Here is a 21,790-nt window from a genome sequence, read left to right as displayed (position 1 = left end):
ACGCACGCACACACAACAGTGTGTTCATATGCTCAAACATAAAATGACCACAGCTTGAAAAGGAACTATAGTGAAAGATGGTGTGCTAATCTTTGTGCGCTGTTTAACTCATTGAAGACAAAAGAAACAGGAAAAATAAACAAACCTCGATAAGAAAGGTATTTTTCTTGTTATCTCCTAGCTGTGTGTGCCTGTTTTCTGTTGTTGTTTTTGAGTTGAATACATTTGCATCCCTGTCATTTTCACATCTCCAGAAGGGAAAAGGTAGGACAACACAAAGGACGTTGGAAGATGGCGACACAAGAGACGATCAGTTCATATCTAACGTGTGTAAAAATGTTCATGTTGTTTTTAATTGATTCTGATCATTATAATTTTGGTTGCTATGCTCGCATATAGGCTCATTTTATTCTTGTTTTTCTATCAATGAGAAAAGATAATAAATGTACAGTGTATACACATGACATGATGCTGATTAAGGTTTACATTTCCCTGTATAACACTAACCATAATGACAAGTGGGCAAAATATGTGGCCTGCTCTGGCTAAAGGGTCCACATGTCACAAAGGTTAGTTTCGAGTAATTGATAACACAATGGGTGGTCATAAAGTACTGCAATTCACATAGCAACCAATGAAAGTTGAAAATACACCATAATGTGACCCTCCAGCGGAAAATCGAAGAGCAGAAACACTCACGGCCATGTTGCCCAACAGCCACAGTAGGTTGGTTAATGCTTACCTTATAGGAGAAACATACAGATGCTTTTCAAAAAGTTAGAATATCCTCGAAAAGTTGAATATTTTCCAAAATGCCAAGAGGAAAATGATACAAATAAACAAATAAATACTTGAAATTACTTATATTGCGGGCCCTAAATATATAATATATGAACATTTGACTTTTTGAATGGAATTATGGAAATTAAGCAACTTTTCGTGGATATTCTCATTTTTGGAAAAGGGTCTGTATCATCATCATGGGGTAGGAACACCGGTGAATGTGTGCTACTTAAATATAGAGATAATCTTCAGTTCTAAGATCTTTTTTTAAACAAGTCTATTTGACCTTATAGTTTCAAGTACGGTATTCATGCACTAAAGCAAGGTATGTCGTAATACATGCCAGCACCTCCCGCCAGAGGAGACTATATAATGAGTCGTTAATTTCATGCGACATCTATGAAAGATGACACGCCACATTGACGCGTCACAAAGGAATTGTCTGCCTACGTGCCAGAGTTATAACTATCACCACAAATTTCCACTTTACGCTGTTTTAAGTGGAATGAAATTAAAATCCAATATGAACACTGTTAAACTTGCAGATGAAAATATTTTCGTGATTGGTCCTCTCAAAGCCCGTTTCCCAGGACTCATAATGCACGTAGGGCACATTTGGAGTGACTTGTAAATACTGTACTGTATGTATAAAACAATGTATTGAACCATCAAAATATTTATATTTTCGTGTGGCCACATTCATTTAAGAGAAATATCCATGAAGAAACTTTGACATAGGCCGCACAAAATGGCAAATAATCTTTTAATCGAGAGAAGATTCAATGCAGAAAATTTAATTTTAAATCGCTACTGCCACGTGTGGCTGAAAAGTGAAATTGCACACAAAACATTAAAGTGAAACTTCACTTATTTAGCCCATTATAGCAATAAAAGTTAATATTTTGTCTATAATTAATTTGATACTTTCATTATTTTTCACATACAATTAGTACCTTTAAAAACACATTTTGCAACTTGCTGTCGACTGAAAATGACATCACAAGGGCTCAGGTAACCAATCACAGCTCAGCTGTTTTCCAGGCTTGGTCATGTGACATTCACAAGCTGAGCTGTGATTGGTTACCTGAGCCCTTGTGATGTCATTTTCAGTTGACAACAAGTTGCTAAATGTGTTTTTAAAGGTACTAATTGTATGTGAAAAATAATGAAAGTATCAAATTAATTATAGACAAAATATTAATGTTTGATTGGAAAAAATGGCTAAATAAGTAAAGTATCTCTTTAACATTTTGTCAAGTAGATTACTTACCAACTTTATAACATATACATTTTTGTTTACATATTTGACAAGTAGCAATTTATCATTTTTCTTACATGCTTGACTATTAACTAGAAATAAAAAATCTGTGTTGTTTTTTTGTCATAGCAATTCTCAGCATGTTTCATTCCAGACCACTCCCGAACATAGAAATAAAGTCGGGAAATATCAGACGGGGATGTGATCATGTTTATAGTTTTATAAGCAGTGAACTAATGCAGCAGCCTGGTGTGGCAGAAGGCAGGAGGCGGGATTCGGGGTAGGGCAGTGGCGCCATCATGGGTTCGCACCACACTTTACAACATATTTCATTGAATGATCTTTTAATTGACTTCTGACTTTCCCATCCTCGAGACCTCAATAACAGCATGTGGGGGGCTTTGAAGGGCTAACGACTCACCTGGGCCGCTCCACTGCAACACCCCATCCTCTTCCTCCCCTTCATCTTCCTCTTTACCAGCACTGTGCGCCAGACGTTGCTCGCCTCCATCTTCATCAGCCTCATCAGGGTCTCCATGAAAGTCCTGCGTCCCAGGCTCTAACACAAAACACACAGAGTCGGTCAGACTGAACCATTCATGATAACTGCCATTCAAATCTGGACATTCATTGAACTAATCTGGTGTGTGTGCTTGTATTTTTGCCCGCGTGATGTGTGTGAATGCGTCTGGGCAGTGGCTGTTCCTGTCTGTTGATCAAAGGCTCCTGCGAAATGACTACCTGAGCTGTGTAACACAACACCTCGCCACACAAAGATGGGCCCTTTGAAATGATGCTTTCACTCTTTCTGCTTTCACCTCTCTCATTTTGGGGCTACAGTATTTCCGCTTGTTTTCTGCCACTATCTCATTTTTTCGTCTTTATGATTGACCACTTTCTCTCTCACTAAATTTGAGCGTGTGGAGGTATGGGGTGCCTTTTTCGGGCTTGCTTTATCGCTATCTTCTCCTTCCTTTGCCCTGTCACATTTAACACATTCACTGCCAGCCCAGCAAAAATGCATTATTTGACGTCTTTTTCCGTCAATGGCAGTCAATGAGTTAAGATGAGATGTAACCAAAATTGACGGATTTTTAAGCAAAATTTGCCTTAAAAAAAGAAAAAAGGAAAAAAGGATGCTGCAATATAATCACAAAATATATTGGCACATTGTGTTAAACACATTCACTGCCCGCCCAGCAAAAATGCATTATTTGACGTCTTTTTCCGTCAATGGCAGTCAATGAGTTAGCAAAGACTGAGGCTGCCAGTGTTCTAATCAACACTGATATACCTGCCATTGATCAAGCTGATTACAGATAGCCCACTGTTCAGTGATTAAAGAGATCTGTGTGGTTCAGCACACGATCTGACCAGCGTGTGTGCGTGGGTCCCGAAAGTCTTCACGTGTGTTTAATACAAAGCGTTTATCCATGCGTGCAAATATGTGAACTTTGCCTGTGCAGCTGCTATCAGTCTGTTTATCAAACGGCCGTGTCCCTCCCTATTAGCGCAACTCGTGATTAGTCAAGATTAGATCAATAGTTACATCACAGCACCTCGGACTATCTGAGTAAAGATCACTCTTTTCTTGTTCTTGACGTCTTGCATCACATTCAGGACAAGGGTTATATGAAACTAGACTAAGTGCAATTTCTGGAGAAATTGCGTGGGAATGCTGAAAGCTGAATGCTAAGATTTGAATGCATGTGGAATGCTTATGAAGTAAATTGAGAGATAAATTGTGAAATTATGACCTTCTGGTTCCTGGACTTTACCAACTGTGCCACCGAGCAGTGAAAGACACCTGGTAATGATGATAAGTTACATGTATGGAAGGGGACATGGAAAATTATACTTGGAAAAAGATCAATGTCTGTCCCATTGAAAATGAATGTAAAAAAATTTGATATTACAAGTTAAATTGTGCAAATACTGTAAGTCAGAGGTGTCAAACATCCGGCTCGTGGGCCGGATCAAGTCCGCGAAGGGGTTTAATCCGGCCGATGATTTTGGAAAGTAAAAAAAAATATTACTCAGACCAATTAATCAGCCGGCCACAATCAAAACATAAATTTCCTAATCCTAATTTCACAAGCAATCCTCAGATGACCAATACAACTTGTACATGGAATTGCCCTGGATGTCATTATTTTTTTTTGTTAATAAAAAATAAAATAAAAATAAAATCATAGACCAACATAAACATTTTAAATATAACACAAATTCAATTACTGGTAAACATAAACACATATGACAAGGATTAACGTCCTTTTAACGTCATTAACTGCGTCACACAATGCATTCTGGGAACAATATTATGCAAAACAGGCAGCTACAACACATCCGGAACTCATACAGGTAAAGTGTTTCCACGTTCCATTTGCATTTGTGTTATTTTTTGGAACAATATAATTACAATTGATCCCCATAACGTAGGACTGGCCCACAAATAGCGAAAATCTGCTTAGAATTGACGCCAATTGTTTTAAACATATTCCATGATTTTACCACTCCGGTCAGCTTGGTAATATATTTTCCTCCATGTGGACCTTGAGCTAATATGAGTTTGACACCTCTGCTGTAAGTAATATAGAATCAATGAGGTGTGAATTTTTTAACCTAGTTGAAATTTGAAAAGTGTAAATTGGATATATTATGTGGGAGTTGTTACACGGCCAAAAAAAGTGTAGAGAGTAAAAATCACAATAACATATGTGGGAATGCTTCAGCATTCCCACAATTAAAATGTCTGTCTGGAATCTGGATGTGTTTGGTTTTGCTACTTAAAAAAAAAGAAAAAAAGAAAAAAAAAACATTTCCTAACCCCTGGCATGTTTTTTTTTTTTTTTTGTGCCTCCAACGCTATAGAGTAGCTTCCAACTCTCTAGCTTACACTGCACAAAGGCCATGTTTACCCTTTTGTTCCCACTTTGATAAAGAGCAATCGCGCCCAATCAATAATAGCCACCATAAAAGGCCCGGCGACCACGAGACACACCCTTCAATGCCAACATTAATAATGTAACCGTTGAAAGATTGGATCTGAATTGCCAAATGCAGCAACAATCTCACACTCATACACACACATCAAATCATCCGACGGCTACCTTTCAAATTATTCTTCACGCAATAACTTTATGCAGCAACATACTGTACAAACAACAAAAGGACAACACAAACACAAGTACACACAAATCCCCCCCACCCCCACCCCCACCCGCCTAAATAGTGCCATTATTTTCAGCTATAAATCACATTGAATGGCACATTGATTTTATCCTGCAGGGGATGGAGCGTAGGAGGGGAGCTGGAGACACAGTTATTGCGTTTAATATTATCAATATTATCTCCCATATCATCTCAGACAGGGAGGCAGGTATCAGGAGGAGTCGACAGACACTTCTCTGCCAAAAACGCAACCTCCCTCCACAGAGCAAGACAGTCTCCATCAATCTGATAAGCTCAACTTCCCCTGTCAAACTGGCAGGGCAAAGTCATCCAACAATCTCACCTCCTAACTCATTTCTATATTTCTTTCTTTTTTTTTTTTTCATTCTGCCCTTTTGTGTATTTCTGCCTTCTTGCACATGCTGTAGTGGCTGTACAGAGGGTGACATAAGGTAAATGTGACCTTGCAATAGCTGTGTAGGGAAATCTTTCCAGCAGTTGCACCAACAGCTGGAGTGGTACGATTCAATCACAAACACACAAGTCAATAAACAATCAATGTAGTGAAGAGAAGAATGACAGAAAAGGAAAAACATCTGAAAGGCTGCACACTATGATTTACTGTATGGTACAGACTAGGGCGGCCATATTTTCATTAAAAAAAAAAAAACACAAAACATAAATAAATAAATAAATAAATAAATAAATAAATAAATAAGAGGACACTGTTCTGGCCTTAAGACACGTCAGTGATACTCAAATGTTTACACAAAGATGTCATTCTATAACAATTTGAAAGTGCGTCCCTTCTGTATGGGTAGAAAATGAAATAAAACAAAAAACATAACTCTTCTTAAGTCTTACTTGTCAAATGAATAAAAAATGACATAATGTTCAAAGCTCAACCTTATTTTGCGCCTGTGATAGATTTAAAAAAAAAATTAAACAAAAAAACAAAACAACTTTATAAACAATTTGAGAAAACTATTTAAGGTTGCCCCAAAAAAATAAAAATAAAGAGAGCAAAGCAAACTCATATATTTATTTATTTATTTATTTATTTATTATTTTTGCTAAAATTATTATTATTATTTTTTTGCCTTCATCATCTCATAATGCAAATGGTTAAATTTTTGTGATATGAAAATATGAAAAAAAAATGACTTAGGCAATTATTTTAATAAGGTGATAGATTAAAAAAAAAAAATAAATAAAAAAATAAAACTTTATAAACAATTTGAGAAAACTAATGCCCGAATAAAAAAAAAAAAGAAAAAAAAGTGGAGCAAAGCTAATTCATATATCTTTTTTTCCCTAATATGTTTTTTTTTCCCTTTATCATCTCCTCATGATGCAAATGGTTCAATTTTTTTGTGTTCCCTGAAAAATATGAAGGTGCCGATATGTGGAAAAATAATAAACAACTGATAATACACTTGCTTCTGGCGAATCACTGACATATATGGAAAACGAAGAGTCATCAGCTATCTAGCGCGTGCACAGTTTTAAACAAAGGAGAGACTCAGCCATCCGGTCTCTTGAGGCCAAGGTGAAGCGTAAGAGAAAGAATGTACGAGTCCAAACATTCCCAACTGGAGTCCAGCCAAGCACCATTATCTTGCGTTTCCCTCTCATCTCTCTGGTGGCTATGAAGCCATAAAATGTTTTTAAATGTAACACAATGGTCTGAAATTTATTTCTGGTTCACAACAAATAGTCAAAACAAAGAAACAGGAAAAAAAAAAAAAAAAAAAAAACCTGGTTGGTGAATTAGTATTATGTTCTGAGGTTGGATCCCAAAGCGCAGACACAAATAAGATTTTAACTATTTATTCACACCGAGAGGCGTGGAACAAACTTAACTAGACAAGAAACAACGAGAGTTGCATAGGAACAGAGGTAATAATCCGACAAAAACACACACTTCTCAGTCTGGCTTATGTAGACAGCGAATCGATCTGATTGGCTGTGGCTAGACATGTGGGTAACAGGACTGACATGGAATTATCTGATTGGCTGTTGACCAGATAAAGATATTAAAGATTCCTGACATCACATAGCATCTTACCAGTTGAAACTAGACGCTGGTTACATCAGTTCAAAACAGACACTTGACCACACGGTCATGACCCAAACATAATCCTTGCATGACCCTAGTTATGACAGTAAGCATAACCCTTGACCCTTGCATGACCCTAGTCATGACAGTACTTAACCCTTGCATGACCCTAGTCATGACAATTAGCACACTGCCCCTCATGCCTTTTATGTGCAATTTACATGTTCAACCTGTAAATTTATGCGTATAGTCCGGCTTCTTCCCAGTCCAAAATCATTTAGGTTGACTACAGTAAACTCTCTACATTTCCGTTTGGTGTGAATGTGAGTGGCAATAGTCATCTGTGTCAATGTGTCAGCCATGCGGTTGACTGGTGATCTGTCCCTGCTCTTGCCCCAAGTCAACTGGAGTAGACTACAAATGATTCAGTAGAAAAAAGCTGAATTGATGGCTAAAGCTTCAAAAATAAAGGCTGAAAATTCCCTTCTCTATTCTCTATATATATTATTTAAACTTGCACTCAAAACATACAATGCAATAGATAACTGTCCATCATGATCAAACTGAAAATGAATAATATTTATGTATTACATAAACGTTCTAATCACATGATCAAAAAATGGATATGGTTACTCCAAAAAGGAAAGAATCCAAACAGTCAGAGGTCAAAACTGGGTCGTACACTGACTAATCAGTAAGCTTTTGCTCAGGTTTCCTGTGATCTAGATGTATGATTCTTGAACCTTTTTGTAAAAAAAAAAAAAAAAAAAAAGGAACACGTGTTTGCAACTGTTGAGAAATTCTGAGAAGAAAGAAGAAAAAGAAAATGAAGCCACAACAGAGAACGAAAGAACAGTGTTGGGAGGGTGTCTGTGAGAACGTGAGTGTGTGTATAAGTGCGTGTTTGTGCAAAAATAAAATTTCTTACAAAATGAGTAGTAGTTTTTCTTACAAAAAACTACTTCGTTAATGAAATCAAATTAAAACGAAAATGCATTTTAATAAATGAAAACTAACTGAAACTACATTTTATGTTTACAAAATTAACTAAAACTAACTATAATTACAGCAAAAATGTCCTTCGTTTTTGTCTTTGGGAATTTAATGCACAAGCTTTTGTGGATGATTTTAAATGTCATTTTAAGTAGATTTATTTTGATATTAACCGGAATAAGGACGTTTGAAAGTGTGTCATCTAGCGGCAGCCAATAGAAAAGCACCTTCAGATGACGTCGCTCCCATGGTGGTTTTTGAATGTTGCGCACAAGTAATACACATAAAAAATAAAAATAAAAAATAAAAAACTAAAACTGAAACTAAAACTAAGCATTTATTAAATCATTAAAACTAATAAAATCTAACAAAACCACCCTGAAAACTAATTAAAACTAACTCAATTTAAAAAACAAAAAACTCAAAACGAACTAAAATGAAAAATTCCAAAACTATAATATTAATAACCCTGGTAGGGCGTTATGAATGGAAGTGAGTGCATGGTTGTGTTACTATACTGGTAAAATGTGTTTTTCTTGCTAGGTGCTTATCGTTTGTGCGTGTGCGTGTTCGTGTGTAGGTGTTTGTGTCAGCGATTGTCTCTCTCTTCCAGATGGTGGATAAGAGGCCTTGCCTTATTAGCCAGCACTGGCCAGATAAAGACCTGGTATTGATCGCAGGTTGAAAGAGCAGGTTCGTCAAACATGGCTGATTTATAGAGAACTGATAATGGCACGCTGGGAAAGCGAGGAACCCTCCAGAAGGGAGGAGTGTATGAAGCGAGTGATGGGATGATGCATGTTGGTGCGGGAGAGAACAAAAAAGGACAAACAAAACAGAAACAAAGGAGCTTCAGAAATGATAAAGTGGAATTGGAATTTTATTTTTATATTCCATTACCCCTAACCTACCGCTCACCTTTTTCTCCCACACACACATGCACACCCACAATATCCTAATCTCTAATCTTGTCTCGATTAGCACCTGACAGAATTTCCATGGCTTTATCAAACCAACCGAACCAACAGACGCTTATCACTTCCAGCCCCAAAATTTCACAAGTGCAGGAATTTTTGAGATTACAAAAACACAGCTAGAGAAATCTTGAATAAGTCAAAAGAATATGACTGAACACTCTGCTATCAGACGGTACAAGCGGGAGGCATTGGATAAGAGGTGCATTGAGGGGACAGATTTACCGGTCTCTAGATTGAGCCTGAGGATTTTTTTTTTTTTTAAATATAGATATATTTTTAAAATATGCTGAGGGGCCACTTTATTGAGTACAAAATGAAAAAATATATATCAAAGAAGATGATCACATGCCAGTAACTCAGTGGTCAAGAGAATCTGCTGAAGCTCAAATTAAGATTCAGAACGGAGAGGAGAGATGATTTTTAGTGTGAAATTTAGAATGGTGTGACCTTTCACATCCCTAATGAAGTGACCAATACAATCACCGTTATCACAAAAAGCGATCCTGAGCAGCATCGGGTTTTTGTTTCAGAATGTCATTTGACTGAGAAAACGTGTTCACTATTCAACAGCAGGTTGAATTTGGTCTGAGACTCAAGTTTATCGGACGATTTATGGACAGCAGTTTAGACAAACAAATATTCTAGTTCATGACTACGGCAGCAAGGTTTTGACCCATACGGTTCACACCCCTGTCGATTCACTATTGTTTAAGGACAATTTAATCATAATAATAATGTCATGAAAAGAGAAAATATCCAGTGAGCCATAGTTATTTGGACAAAAAAAACAAACAAACAAACAAACAAAAACAAAAAACATTGACACCAAAATGACAAGACAGGTTTGAAAATCATTATTAACAATGCATGTAGAGAATCAAGTGTGGAAAACAACAACAGACTAAACTAGACTAAGTGCAATTTCTGCAGAAATTGTGTGGGAATGCTGGAAGCTGAATGCTAATAGCTGAAATCTTGTGAAATAAGTTGAAAGATAAATTATGTGAAAATTACAAAGTATTAATTGTAGTTAAAAGATAAATGAATAAAACGAATACTTCAACCCGGGAGGCATGAATTTTTGAAAAAAGTTTACATTTATTTGGAAAGTGTTATCTGAAAGCACCACCCATTCATTTAGATGGAAAAATGGAACTAATGACATCCAATGGAAAAATGCACAACAACAACAACAACAAATAAAATGCAGTACCCTCCATTTAGATGGAAAGGGGGAACCATGATAGTCAGTCGATATACATGTATATATCCCTGAGCGTAATTGCCATGGATATATTTACAATGTACAGCCGGAGGTGAGATTCGAACCTGGGACCTCTTGGTTACTTGACACTGCACTTTTCCAAATGCTCCACTGAGCTGTATCAGAGAGCTGGTAATGATGGTCAGTTATATGTATGGATGTGGGCGTGGAAAGTGGGAATTAAACATTTCAATGTCAGTCCCATTGAAAATGAATGGGGAAAAGTTGATATTTAATGTTCAATTGTGCCAATATTGTAAGTAATGTGGAATCAGACAATATATATCCTGGAAGGCATGAATTTTTTAAGCAAGTTGAAATTTGAACGGTGTAAATCGGAAGTATTATGTGGGAGTTATTACACTGCAAAAAGTGTGGAGAATAAAATGTGCCTGAAATGCTAATGAAGAATCAGAATAACATATGCGCTGGAAGCATTCCCACAACTACAGGTGTTAGTATAGCTATTATTTTAAAAAAAAAATGGTTGGCTGTACACAAACACATGCAACCTTTAATTGTTAATTGTCCTTTATGGTATCTGTCCGATAATAATCTCCTATGTCAATGTTGTGCGGATTTTGACTTTTCCATTTAATAATATTCTCTGGCTTCCAACATGTACTGTGAAAACTGTGGAAAACAACCAACGAAAACATCTCTTACAATGCCACGTTGCAACAAGAATCTTTATTTGCTGCCAAAACAATCTTTGTACTGGAGGCAAGCAGGCACACAACACAGTGAAAAGGAAAGTTGACCATTGTTACTTGGTTTTATTGACCCAAATGTGGACAACATTTGATTATGGACATACAGCATTTGAGTAACAATTGAAGTTATATTACGATTTATGCATTTAGTTTAAATCAGGTGCAAATTTCACTCTGAGAAAGACTATACTCGGTCCCAGTCTAAACAGACTAAACTTGATCCATTTTTGGTCTCCTTTTGGACACATCATCAATAAACTTTAAACTATATCAATAAATTTGGCATAGCTCAAGTGGTAGAGTGGCTCTCTTCCATGCTGAAAGTTGTGGAATCGTTCCTCAACCCTTGAGTGTTTTGATTGTTGTTTGTTTGTTTGTTTGTTTGTTTTTTGTATTTTACTGTCTTCCAAATGTAAAGTTTACTCTGTTTAGAGTGGGACCAAATATAATATATATTTTTTTAGATTAAATATACTCTACAAAATTTACCATGTGGCTACATTAGCCATACAACTTTGATTGTGCAGATTCCAACGTATGAGCATGTGTTTGATGACATTTATGAACTTTGTGTGCACAAACTACTTGTAAATTGTTTATTATTTTTATGTTTATTAAATTGTTTATTATGTAGCTTACACATTTGTGATTGGACAGCCATAGTACGTACTGAAAAATTTAAAGTGTAATGCCCTGGTTTCCTGGTTGGAATAAAATTATTTAATAGTTATATTCTAGCCAGGATAATGAGAAAGATGTTTGCTATTAAATCCAAGATTTTGGATGGAGCATAATCTTACTGCTTTTTTGGAGCCCCTCTGGTTAAAATTAATATCAACTGATAATCTGTATCCACACTTTAGTAATCTGAACTCTCAGTTTACTAATCTGTTCCTTCAATTTATTAATCTGTATCCTCAATTTAGTAGTCTGTACCCTCAATTTAACAGGTTTTTAAGAGAAGAAACGGTCGCGTCATATCATAGTGAATGGAGAGTTCTGTGTTGAACTGTAAAGAAAGTGAATAAAATAAGAATACAAGACTGATAAGAATACCACATTAACCATGTTTGAAACAGGAAACCCAGACAACGGCAGCCGACACGCTGCAATCGCTCATCCAAAGAAGCTAGCTGCTAATGCTAATGCTAATGCGTAGTCCACGTCCCATGAAACACTTTGGATTTCGCCAGTGATAGGCAAACTTGTACAGTATTCTGTTTAGCTTCCGCAAGCGTCCGGGCTTTATTGGTTTGCGTCGTGCGCCTCACCTTCATTGTACGGTGGTGTGTAAGAGGGTGGACTGCTGCTGTCCCCCTCTGCTGAATCATCCAGGTCGGACGCCTCTGCCTCCTCTCCTGAGAGGCTCAAGTTGTCAAGAGTGTTTTCCTCATTGCCGTCAAGCTCACCAAGGCTACCTGCAAGACAGAGACGGATGGAAACGGAACACACTGTAGATATAAAACGTATATCACTGGTTGGTGAGAAGTCAATTTGGGTATTTTTTTACAGTATAGTGTAAAAAACACAGACATTTTATATTGAATTGTTGATCTTGGTCTTTTCCATAGCAACAAAAAAAAACATCAATTGTATTTAGATTGAGGCATTTGGAGAAAGTTTTCTACTACCAAATACAAAAAAACTGTAAAAGCATAAAATAGACAAATACATGCAAATTGAACAAATGGGAAGGGGAAAAATGGTTTCAAGACCCTCTTAACAATCTAATCCATAAGATTAATGGCAGAAGCCAAAGGGGACCTAAAGCCAAATTGCAGTATACCTAAAATTGAAGCTAAAAGAGTGATTAGTGAAGGGCTGATCTATATCAATTACAATTTCACAATCCCTACTGACCATAGTAATTATACAGTACTTTTGATCTATTTTAGCCTGTTTGAAGATTACATCCATGAAAAGGGGGAGCAAAAAAAGCTTCTTCATTATTAATGCCCCCTCTTTAAGATGAATATATCAGCCTTCTTAAAATAGTACATTGGGAGCTCAGAAACCGTTTCTTGTTTGCTGTATTTCGAACCTCACTTGTGATTCTTCATTTGTTGGTTTATTGTCAGAAAATAGTAGTGGCCATTTTCATTTCCCCAGAGACGGTGAAAAATTGAATGATTGAGTCTATTGTAGGTATCCCCCCCCCCCTTTTTTTTAAAGAGGATTTGAGCTCTTGATTGAGACAGAAATGGCTCCCTGTCAAGGACAGCAGATGCCGAAAAACTTAGAAACATGATTCCAGTTGGCCCCGCCCCTCTGCCTCAACCCAGACAGGTTGTAAATTAATTCTAATTTGGTTGTGTCAAACCAATAGAGGGATTGTTTCAGAACTAAAGCCGTGACTTGGGGCGTATATATTTACAATGCTGAAACAAAGGAGGCTATAATCTATACAAAGCACACAACAATGCCTGTGAATGAAGAAGCTTGTAGAAAAAGGGAGAGGCAATTTTTCTAATTCTGTTAATTTCACTTGCAAAGCAATTAAAAGCAGGCAGAGATAATGCTTGGAAACAATCGCTGCCTGACAAAGTGTTTCTGTCTTTGTAAATGAAACATCTTTAGGCTAATTTCAACTTCCACGCCTGCATGGTTCGCTCTAATTTCAGATAAAATTAACATAGCTAGATTTGGACCTTCATAAGAGAAAAAGATAGTCGAGGGGGGGGGGGGGGGATCGATCCCATACACAATATTTTTAGAATTAGGCCCATGCCGTCCAAGCGTTGCCTTATCTCGGTTCCAGTATCTATGAGGACACTTTCATACAATTAATTTTGCTTTAATCATAATTGTACAAAGGGACTTCTCTGTATAAAATTCCAATTACATTTTGTGTTTCAAATGTAAGTTTGAATTGTGATTTCTTTCCTCATTACAGGCCTGGTTTAATGAATCAATCACTGCATCACTGCTTTCGGACATTGAATGGGAGAGAAAAAGTTTCTGCTTTCTTCTTTTATCCAAGGAGAAATATCTTCTCCTTTTTGTGTCTTAGAGAGTTGGTAGAAAGGATAGTGGACGATTTAAGTGGTGCATTTTCCGCTTCATTTGCCAGTTGAAGTGTTAAAGCTATATTAATTGTTATTCTCTGATATATCCATCAGGAAAATTGGACTGAACTTTATAGGAGATGGAGCCATATATGTATTATCAATTGGGCTGAACTCATCAAACAGCACTGAACTTTCTGAGTTGAAGTAATGACGCACATTCCGCTGCTCATGAAATGAGCCTCGAGCTGCCTAATCCAAAACGTAATGATCACGGGAAAATAAAACTTAAGTGCAACGTTGAAGAATGAAAGCGAAGAGAAACTGAAACCCAAAAATACCTCAGTGACACAAAAAGGATGATAAATAATACTTTCAATTATGCTTTCCATTCAGAAAAGCTTATATTCATGTTTTCTAAGCTTACATAAAAATGTTTTTTTTTAAATCCACATGATAGCGAAAGATCTTTCCAGTTAAGATAATGAACTAAAGTAAACGCATTTTCAATAATCCCTGACATGATAAAAGGAGATCAAGCAAAAGAAGAGGCTGCTTTAGATAAACACACCAAAGATTAATTTAATCCATGAAACACTTGTGAATCCTAGTGTCTCGGAAAATCAAGGTTTATTAATATATATAATTTTTTACTGCAAGGATTTTATTTTTAGATAGAAAGAATATATGTCACTCTAATCTATAATATATGAACTAGGGATGTAACGACATCCAAACATCACGATACGATATTATTACGATATGAAGGTCACAATACGATAATTATCACGATATTGTGGGGGTGTTGGTGATATTTAAAAAAGATCACAATATTGTAAAAAAGAGAGCTCATACTTAAAAAAAGCACAATATTGTGCTTTTGTACATAACAGCATTGCATATAATCCACCTACAATCTCTAATATCAATATTGAGGCACTTACTTGGTAATGCAACCACACATTGATCGCTTCACAAGCAAATTAGGTTCCCCTTTATCTGACAATTAGCATAGATTTTAAACATAAAAGGCCAAAACATCCCCAATGAAAATTAAATTGCACTAATAAACTAGCCACTAGAGGGTGCTAGAACTGCACAAATGGAAATCAACCTGACATTTTAACAGATGTGCTCCTTTTAAATATTGTGAACATGACGACGACGATATTGTGGCAGTTTTAATATCACAATATCACGATATTGCCCTTATCGTGACATCCCTAATATGAACTGTAAGAGCCCAAATGTTAAGCTTATGTTAATTATTGTTTCAGTTCTTTTGGCGAAGGTCAGTCCTGTATTGGCACAGGGTGGGCGGTGGGTGGTTCATCTTATCGGCTAAACATTTGTTAGACACGATTATTAGGCGTGTCAAAATTAGTGCGTTAATTTTGAGTTAAAAGTTTATGTTTCAAAATTTAGCAGTAAATGTCATAATAATGCATGAATGTGTGGAGAAAAGTTAATAATATTGCATATATTTGTGGGGACGGGCCGAATTGTTTTAAAATTTTACAATTTTAAAAATGTGCAGAATTTTACGTTTTATTTCATGTTAAAGATTAGGAGCGCTTAACATGACACGAAAAATGCATTGAGCTGTCATAGTCTTACGAATGCGACGATGCCATCTAGTGGGAGTAAAATGACCTCAACACAAATCAATATCACACTCGTTTTTTTACAGTTAAGTACATTTTTAATTTTAACTCAATTTTATTAATTATTATAAAATTACTGTTTCAATGACTAAAAGATGCAGTCATATTTCTATTAGTTTAACATTTTCCCCACTTTTATATAAACAAGAGTATGAAAATTTAGAAAAAAATATTGTACATTTAGAACAGATATAAATTATGTGATTAATCGCAAGTTAACGATCGAAGTCATGCGATCAATTACAATTAAAATTTTTAACCGCCTGAGATGCAAATGATAAAATAGAGATTCTGTGAATTCATGTTGACTCATAAAAAAATAAAAAATAAAAAAAAGAATAACATTTAATCAACAGTTTTTCTTTCCAAATTTATGGCTGATTAAGGTTTATCAGTAAAAGTAACACACTGCAAACTTTATAATTACACTACATCTGTTAGACATGTATGCCTTTAGTTCATGTAAAACAACCACAAGAGGGCCGCCGATATGCGAGTATGATACCTCGTAACGATTATCGAGTTTGAGTCTCCTTATCAATTTAATAATGAACAATTATTGATTTTTAATAATTAATTGGACCAATTTCCCCACATCCTGGGAATAAGGCCTGGTATCGGCCCGATACGATACCTGGTATCGGTACTCGCACATCCCTAACTGTTTTATCCTTTGTCGAATCTCAAGTCATCTCACTGTTGTCATCGAAAAGAAAATATATAATGGAAAGTCTTGGACAAATCGGAACCGAATATATTATGGTGGAACTGAAAAACTTGTAAATATGGCTATATTTTTTATTCATAATGTAAATGCGATGGACAAGAACATCTCTCATGCACACTGAAGATGATGGTGTGAAGGTATGTCTAGGTTAAACATTGAAACCAGGACTTAAGGGCGGTGATGAATCTAAGTCGTCGCTGACACACATCAAGATGAAACCGAGACGAATTCTGTAGTAGAGGAGAATACTTGAGCTGCTGCTCAGGGACCGTCGCCGTCTGTCTTGGAGAGGCAGAACAAAGTGATGCAGCTGATGAAGGCACCCAAGATACTGCTTTATTAACTCTCCATCCACATCAAACCTGCGGCAGGCAGCTCCGTGATTAAACACTGAGACAACACACATCAAACCTGTATGCTCAACAAGCCTGATTAAACACGCGCAAGCCTCGCCGCTCTTACGCTAATAACCCAACGCACAGGGACGGGGGGAAAAAAATGGAGAGTGGGGGTGTACTTGTATCAGACAATCCTAGACTTAGAAAGAAAAACATGAGGAAAAGATATTTAAAAAGACGACAGGAGAGGATGGCTGCTCGGCAAACGCGACTGGAGAGGAGCCACTTATTGATCAGTGGAAAGGCGTGAGAAAATCGTTCAATTAACTTCTCGCGGCTCCCTCGGGTCGTGCGCTCCCTCCAACAACCAATCCAAAACAAATCATCAGAGAGCACTTCAAACATATCTTGGTACAGTGCGATGCCTCGACTTACGAGTTCAATTCTAACCGTGGCCACGATGGTAAGCCAAATCATTCATTTTAAATCAACTTGCCCAAGTGAAATGAATGGAAATGCCATTAATCCGTAAAAAAAAAAAAAAAAACTTCCACATTTTAATTATTTTTTTTAGGGGGAAAAAAGCACAGTATTGTAAAATATATAGAAAAATATATATATAGCTTTGTGATGTTGAATTAAGCCAAAAGACACACATATGCATGCACACATAAGCGGGAATTATTAAGCAGAGCTTACCAAACCAGTAAGCGTGGACGCAGCTCGAAGCACAAACATTAATCAACAACTAATTGATTATCAAATAATTTTTTGATAATCAATTAATCACTTCGAGACCTTTTTTAAATATAGAATTGGAATGGAAGGGAAATTTAGCCATCAACAGTATATCTTCTCAGATTTCTTTCGTGTTGTAAAAAACACTTGCAAAATCTGCTTTTAATTTGGTTAAAAAAAAAAAAAAAAAAAAAAAAAAAAACGAACAATATTTTTTGCTATTTTTTTCACATGGATTGAACCTTAATTTATATGTGTGCATTTTCTGCACTGTTGATTTGAACTAACGTCCAATTTTTAATAATAGGGTTGTAATTTAAAACATTATTTTTTTTAATCTGATTCGTGGAGTAATCAACAAAATAATCAACCGATTAAACAATGATTAAAATAATGGTTAACTGCAGCCTTAGACTCAGCGCAGTTTCCAGGATTTTTTAATAGCACAATCACTTACACGTTCGACTTTCTTGAATCCTATATTGAGGGCTAATTTAAAAAAAAAAAAAAAAAAAAAAAAAAGTGCTGTGTGAGAGAAAACATAGCGTTCCACAGGGGTGGGCAATTCTGGTCCTTGAGGGCCACAGGCCCTCGGTTTTAGATGTTTCCCTCATCCAACACACCTGATTCAAATGATCAGCTCATCAGCAAGCTCTGCAGAAGTCTGATATTGATCCTGATCATTTGAATCAAGTGATTTCGAGGAGGCAAATATCTGTTCTAGGGACCGGAATTGTCCACCCCTGTTATAGAGTGACTAATCTTAATTAATTGCATATTAATTATTTTCATGAGCAAGTAATTGGTTTGTTTTAGCTCGTTTTTCACAGTACAGTGGACCCCTGCTTACTCACAGTTCAGCACCCGTAGATTCGCATATTTGTGGATAAAAAAAAAAAGAAAAAAAAAAGTCATTTTATATTTTGGGAGGTCTTTTTAGAGGTGGGTGTTTTTTTTTCTCTCTCTCGCTCATTTTCTCCCAGTTTCACGTTTTTTTGGGGTGTTTACAGTACCATCCATTACCCCCCACCCCAAAACGTGAAAACAATTAAAGGTGGTAAATGATGCAATTTTCCCCACTTCTCCTCAAACGAAATAGAATAATAAATGTTAGTTTACCACATTTTAATCATGCACAACAAAAAGGTTTGAATCAGGTAAATTCAAAGGCCCTTTTCCCCCAGTGACAAGTTGGAACACTTGGATTGCTGATGCTATGTTCCATCATATTCACTGTAGTTCAATAATATTTTTAAATGTTCATTGTAATTGTGTTAAAATAATAAATACAATAGCATTTTTTTCGTGGTTAGTTAAGAAACCATCACCTTCCACATGTGACTTTTTTTCTTAAGACAAAATACCTACACAGGAACTTAAATGCGTTGCGTTCAAAGGAATTCAAGTCCTCTAACTCAACTGCATACGAAGAATGAAGAACATTCTCTCGATCTCTATCCCTCATTCTCCTTTTCTGACCTGCCGTCTTCCTCATTTCTCTCCTTATCTTCCTCATCTCCTCCTATACTTTATTCCTCTTTGTGGCCCTTTTAATATCTCTTGTGCTCTCTCCCCATTCCTTATAGCACCACCTTCCTGTTCTCTCTCTCTCTCCCTCTCTTTCCTTCACCTCCAACTCTTCCTCCTCCTCTTCTTTTTCAACGAAAAAAAAAAAAAAAACGTAGTGACTGGGAGCGTCACTCTGCGCGGATAGCTGGGAGCCGTTGGCGGTTATCGGCTCCTGCAGACTCTCTCTGCCGGTCTGATCTGTCTCCTCTTCATTAAGCAAATACGCCGACGTGGAAATGAAAACATAATAGCTATTTGATTTCCAGCGAGATATTTTGCATATTGGTTCGGAGCTGATAGCGGAATTTCATCAAGTCGTTTTTTTCCCCCCCCTCTCTCCGTCTCTCTCCCCCACTCGCTCTCCCGCCATCACCACTGCCACTGCTTTTCCCTACCTCCCCCCCGACACAACCCTCTTCCCCCTTCCCTCCATCCACACACTTTAAAAACTGAATTACTGAGATGGGCCGACTTTCAGAGATTTCTTTGCATTGCTGGGAAGAGGGGGAGAGAAATCTGGTTCCCCAGGAAGACTACTTAAACGATTAAATACCCCCCATTCTCATTTTTTTCCCCCTGCTTCTCCCTCTTTTGATAACAAGGAAGAAAATTTAAAGAATTCACAGTGCTTTAGGTTGACTGCACTAATCAGAGATAGGAGGGAGAAAATTAACTCCTTAATGAGCAGAGCTGTCTCCCTGATAAAGGTCCTGGTGAGACGGCGAAGTGGGACACTGGCTGAACCTTGGGAGAGGGGGAGAGATGGGAGATGGAAAGTGATAGAGCTGGCCAGTGGATGGCTTGTAATCGAAACAGAATGAGTGAGACTTGACACCATGCAGAGGAACAATTAGTTTAGCCTCCTTCTCCTCTGAGGAGATATTTGCTTCTGGAGGTAAGAGGGGGGCAGGTAGCGAGATAATAGCGATACGGGCCTTATAGCATCACAGACGTGATGAATGGTCCAGTAGTGGAGTATATCCTTCATGCCCCACTGAGAGAAAAACTAGGCCTGGAGAAGAGGATCAGCAGCTTTTTCGCCACAGGGCTACGGTATCTGATAGTCCGGTGCCTCTCGCGGGGACTATTCACTGCCCCTGAACCCAAAGAAATAAATCTCCCTGATGCTGTGTTCCATGTTAGGACACTATGTTGCTTCAAAACTGATAGTGGTCCTGCCATGTTAGAGCTCCAGCTCGTATAGTATTGAACACTTACACAGATGTGGACTGGGATAAAATGCACTGTGTCGTCGTGATTAAAACTGTCATCTTGTCTTCGCTCAATCGTCATCACAAAAGGAGCAAGTGTCAGAAGCAAAGCCAAAATAGAAACTAGAAAATATATGCGTATGTTTTTGATTGCAACTCAAATATTTCCATCTAATAATTCAGGGTTTCCGAACAACTAGCCCGTAGAGTGTCGGACAATGGGCAGGTCTTATTGACAAAACTATACAAGCAAAATATTAGCAATTTCTTTGTTACTTTTGGTTCTCTGGTCGCTACCAGCTAGTGTTAATTTCGTCAATGAAAACTAAACAAAAATAATTTTGTCTGCACACATTTTCCCCCAGACTAAAACTAGACTAGATTGGACTAAAACACTCATTAATAAATAATTACTGGGACAAAATCTGTTATGATCTGATGTTGGATCCCAGAGCGCAAACACAAATAAGCATTTTAACACTTTATTCACATAACATCAAAAGGCGTGGAACTAACTTGACTTGACCAGAAACAACGAGAATGCATCGAGAATCATGAGACGCCAAGCCCCCTTGGGCTGTGGAGATGCACAGAGGAACAGAGGTAATAATCCGACAAACACACACTTCTCGGTTTGGCTCAAATAGACAGTGAATTGATCGGATTGGCTGTGGCTAGACATGTGGGTAACAGGACTGACGAGGAATTATCTGATTGGCTGTTGACCAAGTAAAGAGATTAAAGATTCTTGACATCACACAGCGTTCTTCCATTGGAAACCAGATGATGGTTACATCAGTTCAAAACAGACACTTGACCTCACGGTCATGCCCCAAACCTAACCCTTGCATGACCCAAACTTAACCCTGGCATGACCCAGTCATGACAAAGTCAGTATGCATTTTCGTCGACTAATGAAGACGAGACAAAAAAAAATTGTGATTGTGTGTCAAACATTTGATGTGAAAAGGTTTTAGATCTGAAATGTTCAACATTATCTGCTGACATAAAAAAATATATACAGAGATTAATTGACTGTCCTAACTAAAACTACAGTAAAATGTTGACAATTTTTGTTGACTAAAACTAGATGAACAAAATGTTGTTTTCTTGGACTAAAATAAAGACTAAGATGCTAGATTTGTAGTTAACTAAAAATGGATTAAATAAAAATGGGATGAGGTTGACTGACTATGTTTAAAACTAAAAAGATTTATTTAAACTGGACTAAAACTGAGACTAAATTTAAAAAATGGCTGATAAAATTAATACTACTACCAGCTGATGAAATACACAAAGGAGAACTTTTTTTGTGTGTTT

At 37.0% G+C, this 21,790-nt stretch overlaps 1 protein-coding gene across 4 annotated transcripts in view; it reads right to left on the bottom strand.

Annotated features, from left to right (window-relative positions):
• Window positions 1–21,790, bottom strand: part of zfpm1 (zinc finger protein, FOG family member 1) — a 104,887-nt gene that overhangs the window by 38,997 nt on the left and 44,100 nt on the right. For 3 of the 4 annotated variants that reach the window (XM_077516330.1, XM_077516331.1, XM_077516332.1), the window contains 2 exons: window positions 12,490–12,636; window positions 2,463–2,600 (listed from right to left, as the gene is read on the bottom strand). In XM_077516330.1, coding sequence (XP_077372456.1) covers window positions 2,463–2,600; window positions 12,490–12,636 — 285 coding nt within the window. Of the gene's footprint in view, window positions 1–2,462; window positions 2,601–3,335; window positions 3,423–12,489; window positions 12,637–21,790 lie in introns of those variants that run through there. The other variant, XM_077516333.1, reaches the window with a different exon arrangement.

The sequence above is a fragment of the Festucalex cinctus genome, chromosome 3 (genome assembly GCF_051991245.1).
Source record: "Festucalex cinctus isolate MCC-2025b chromosome 3, RoL_Fcin_1.0, whole genome shotgun sequence".
Classification (NCBI taxonomy): Eukaryota; Metazoa; Chordata; class Actinopteri; order Syngnathiformes; family Syngnathidae; genus Festucalex; species Festucalex cinctus.
Note: the sequence above shows the minus strand (reverse complement) of the source record. Positions and strands in the feature narration are given on the sequence as shown.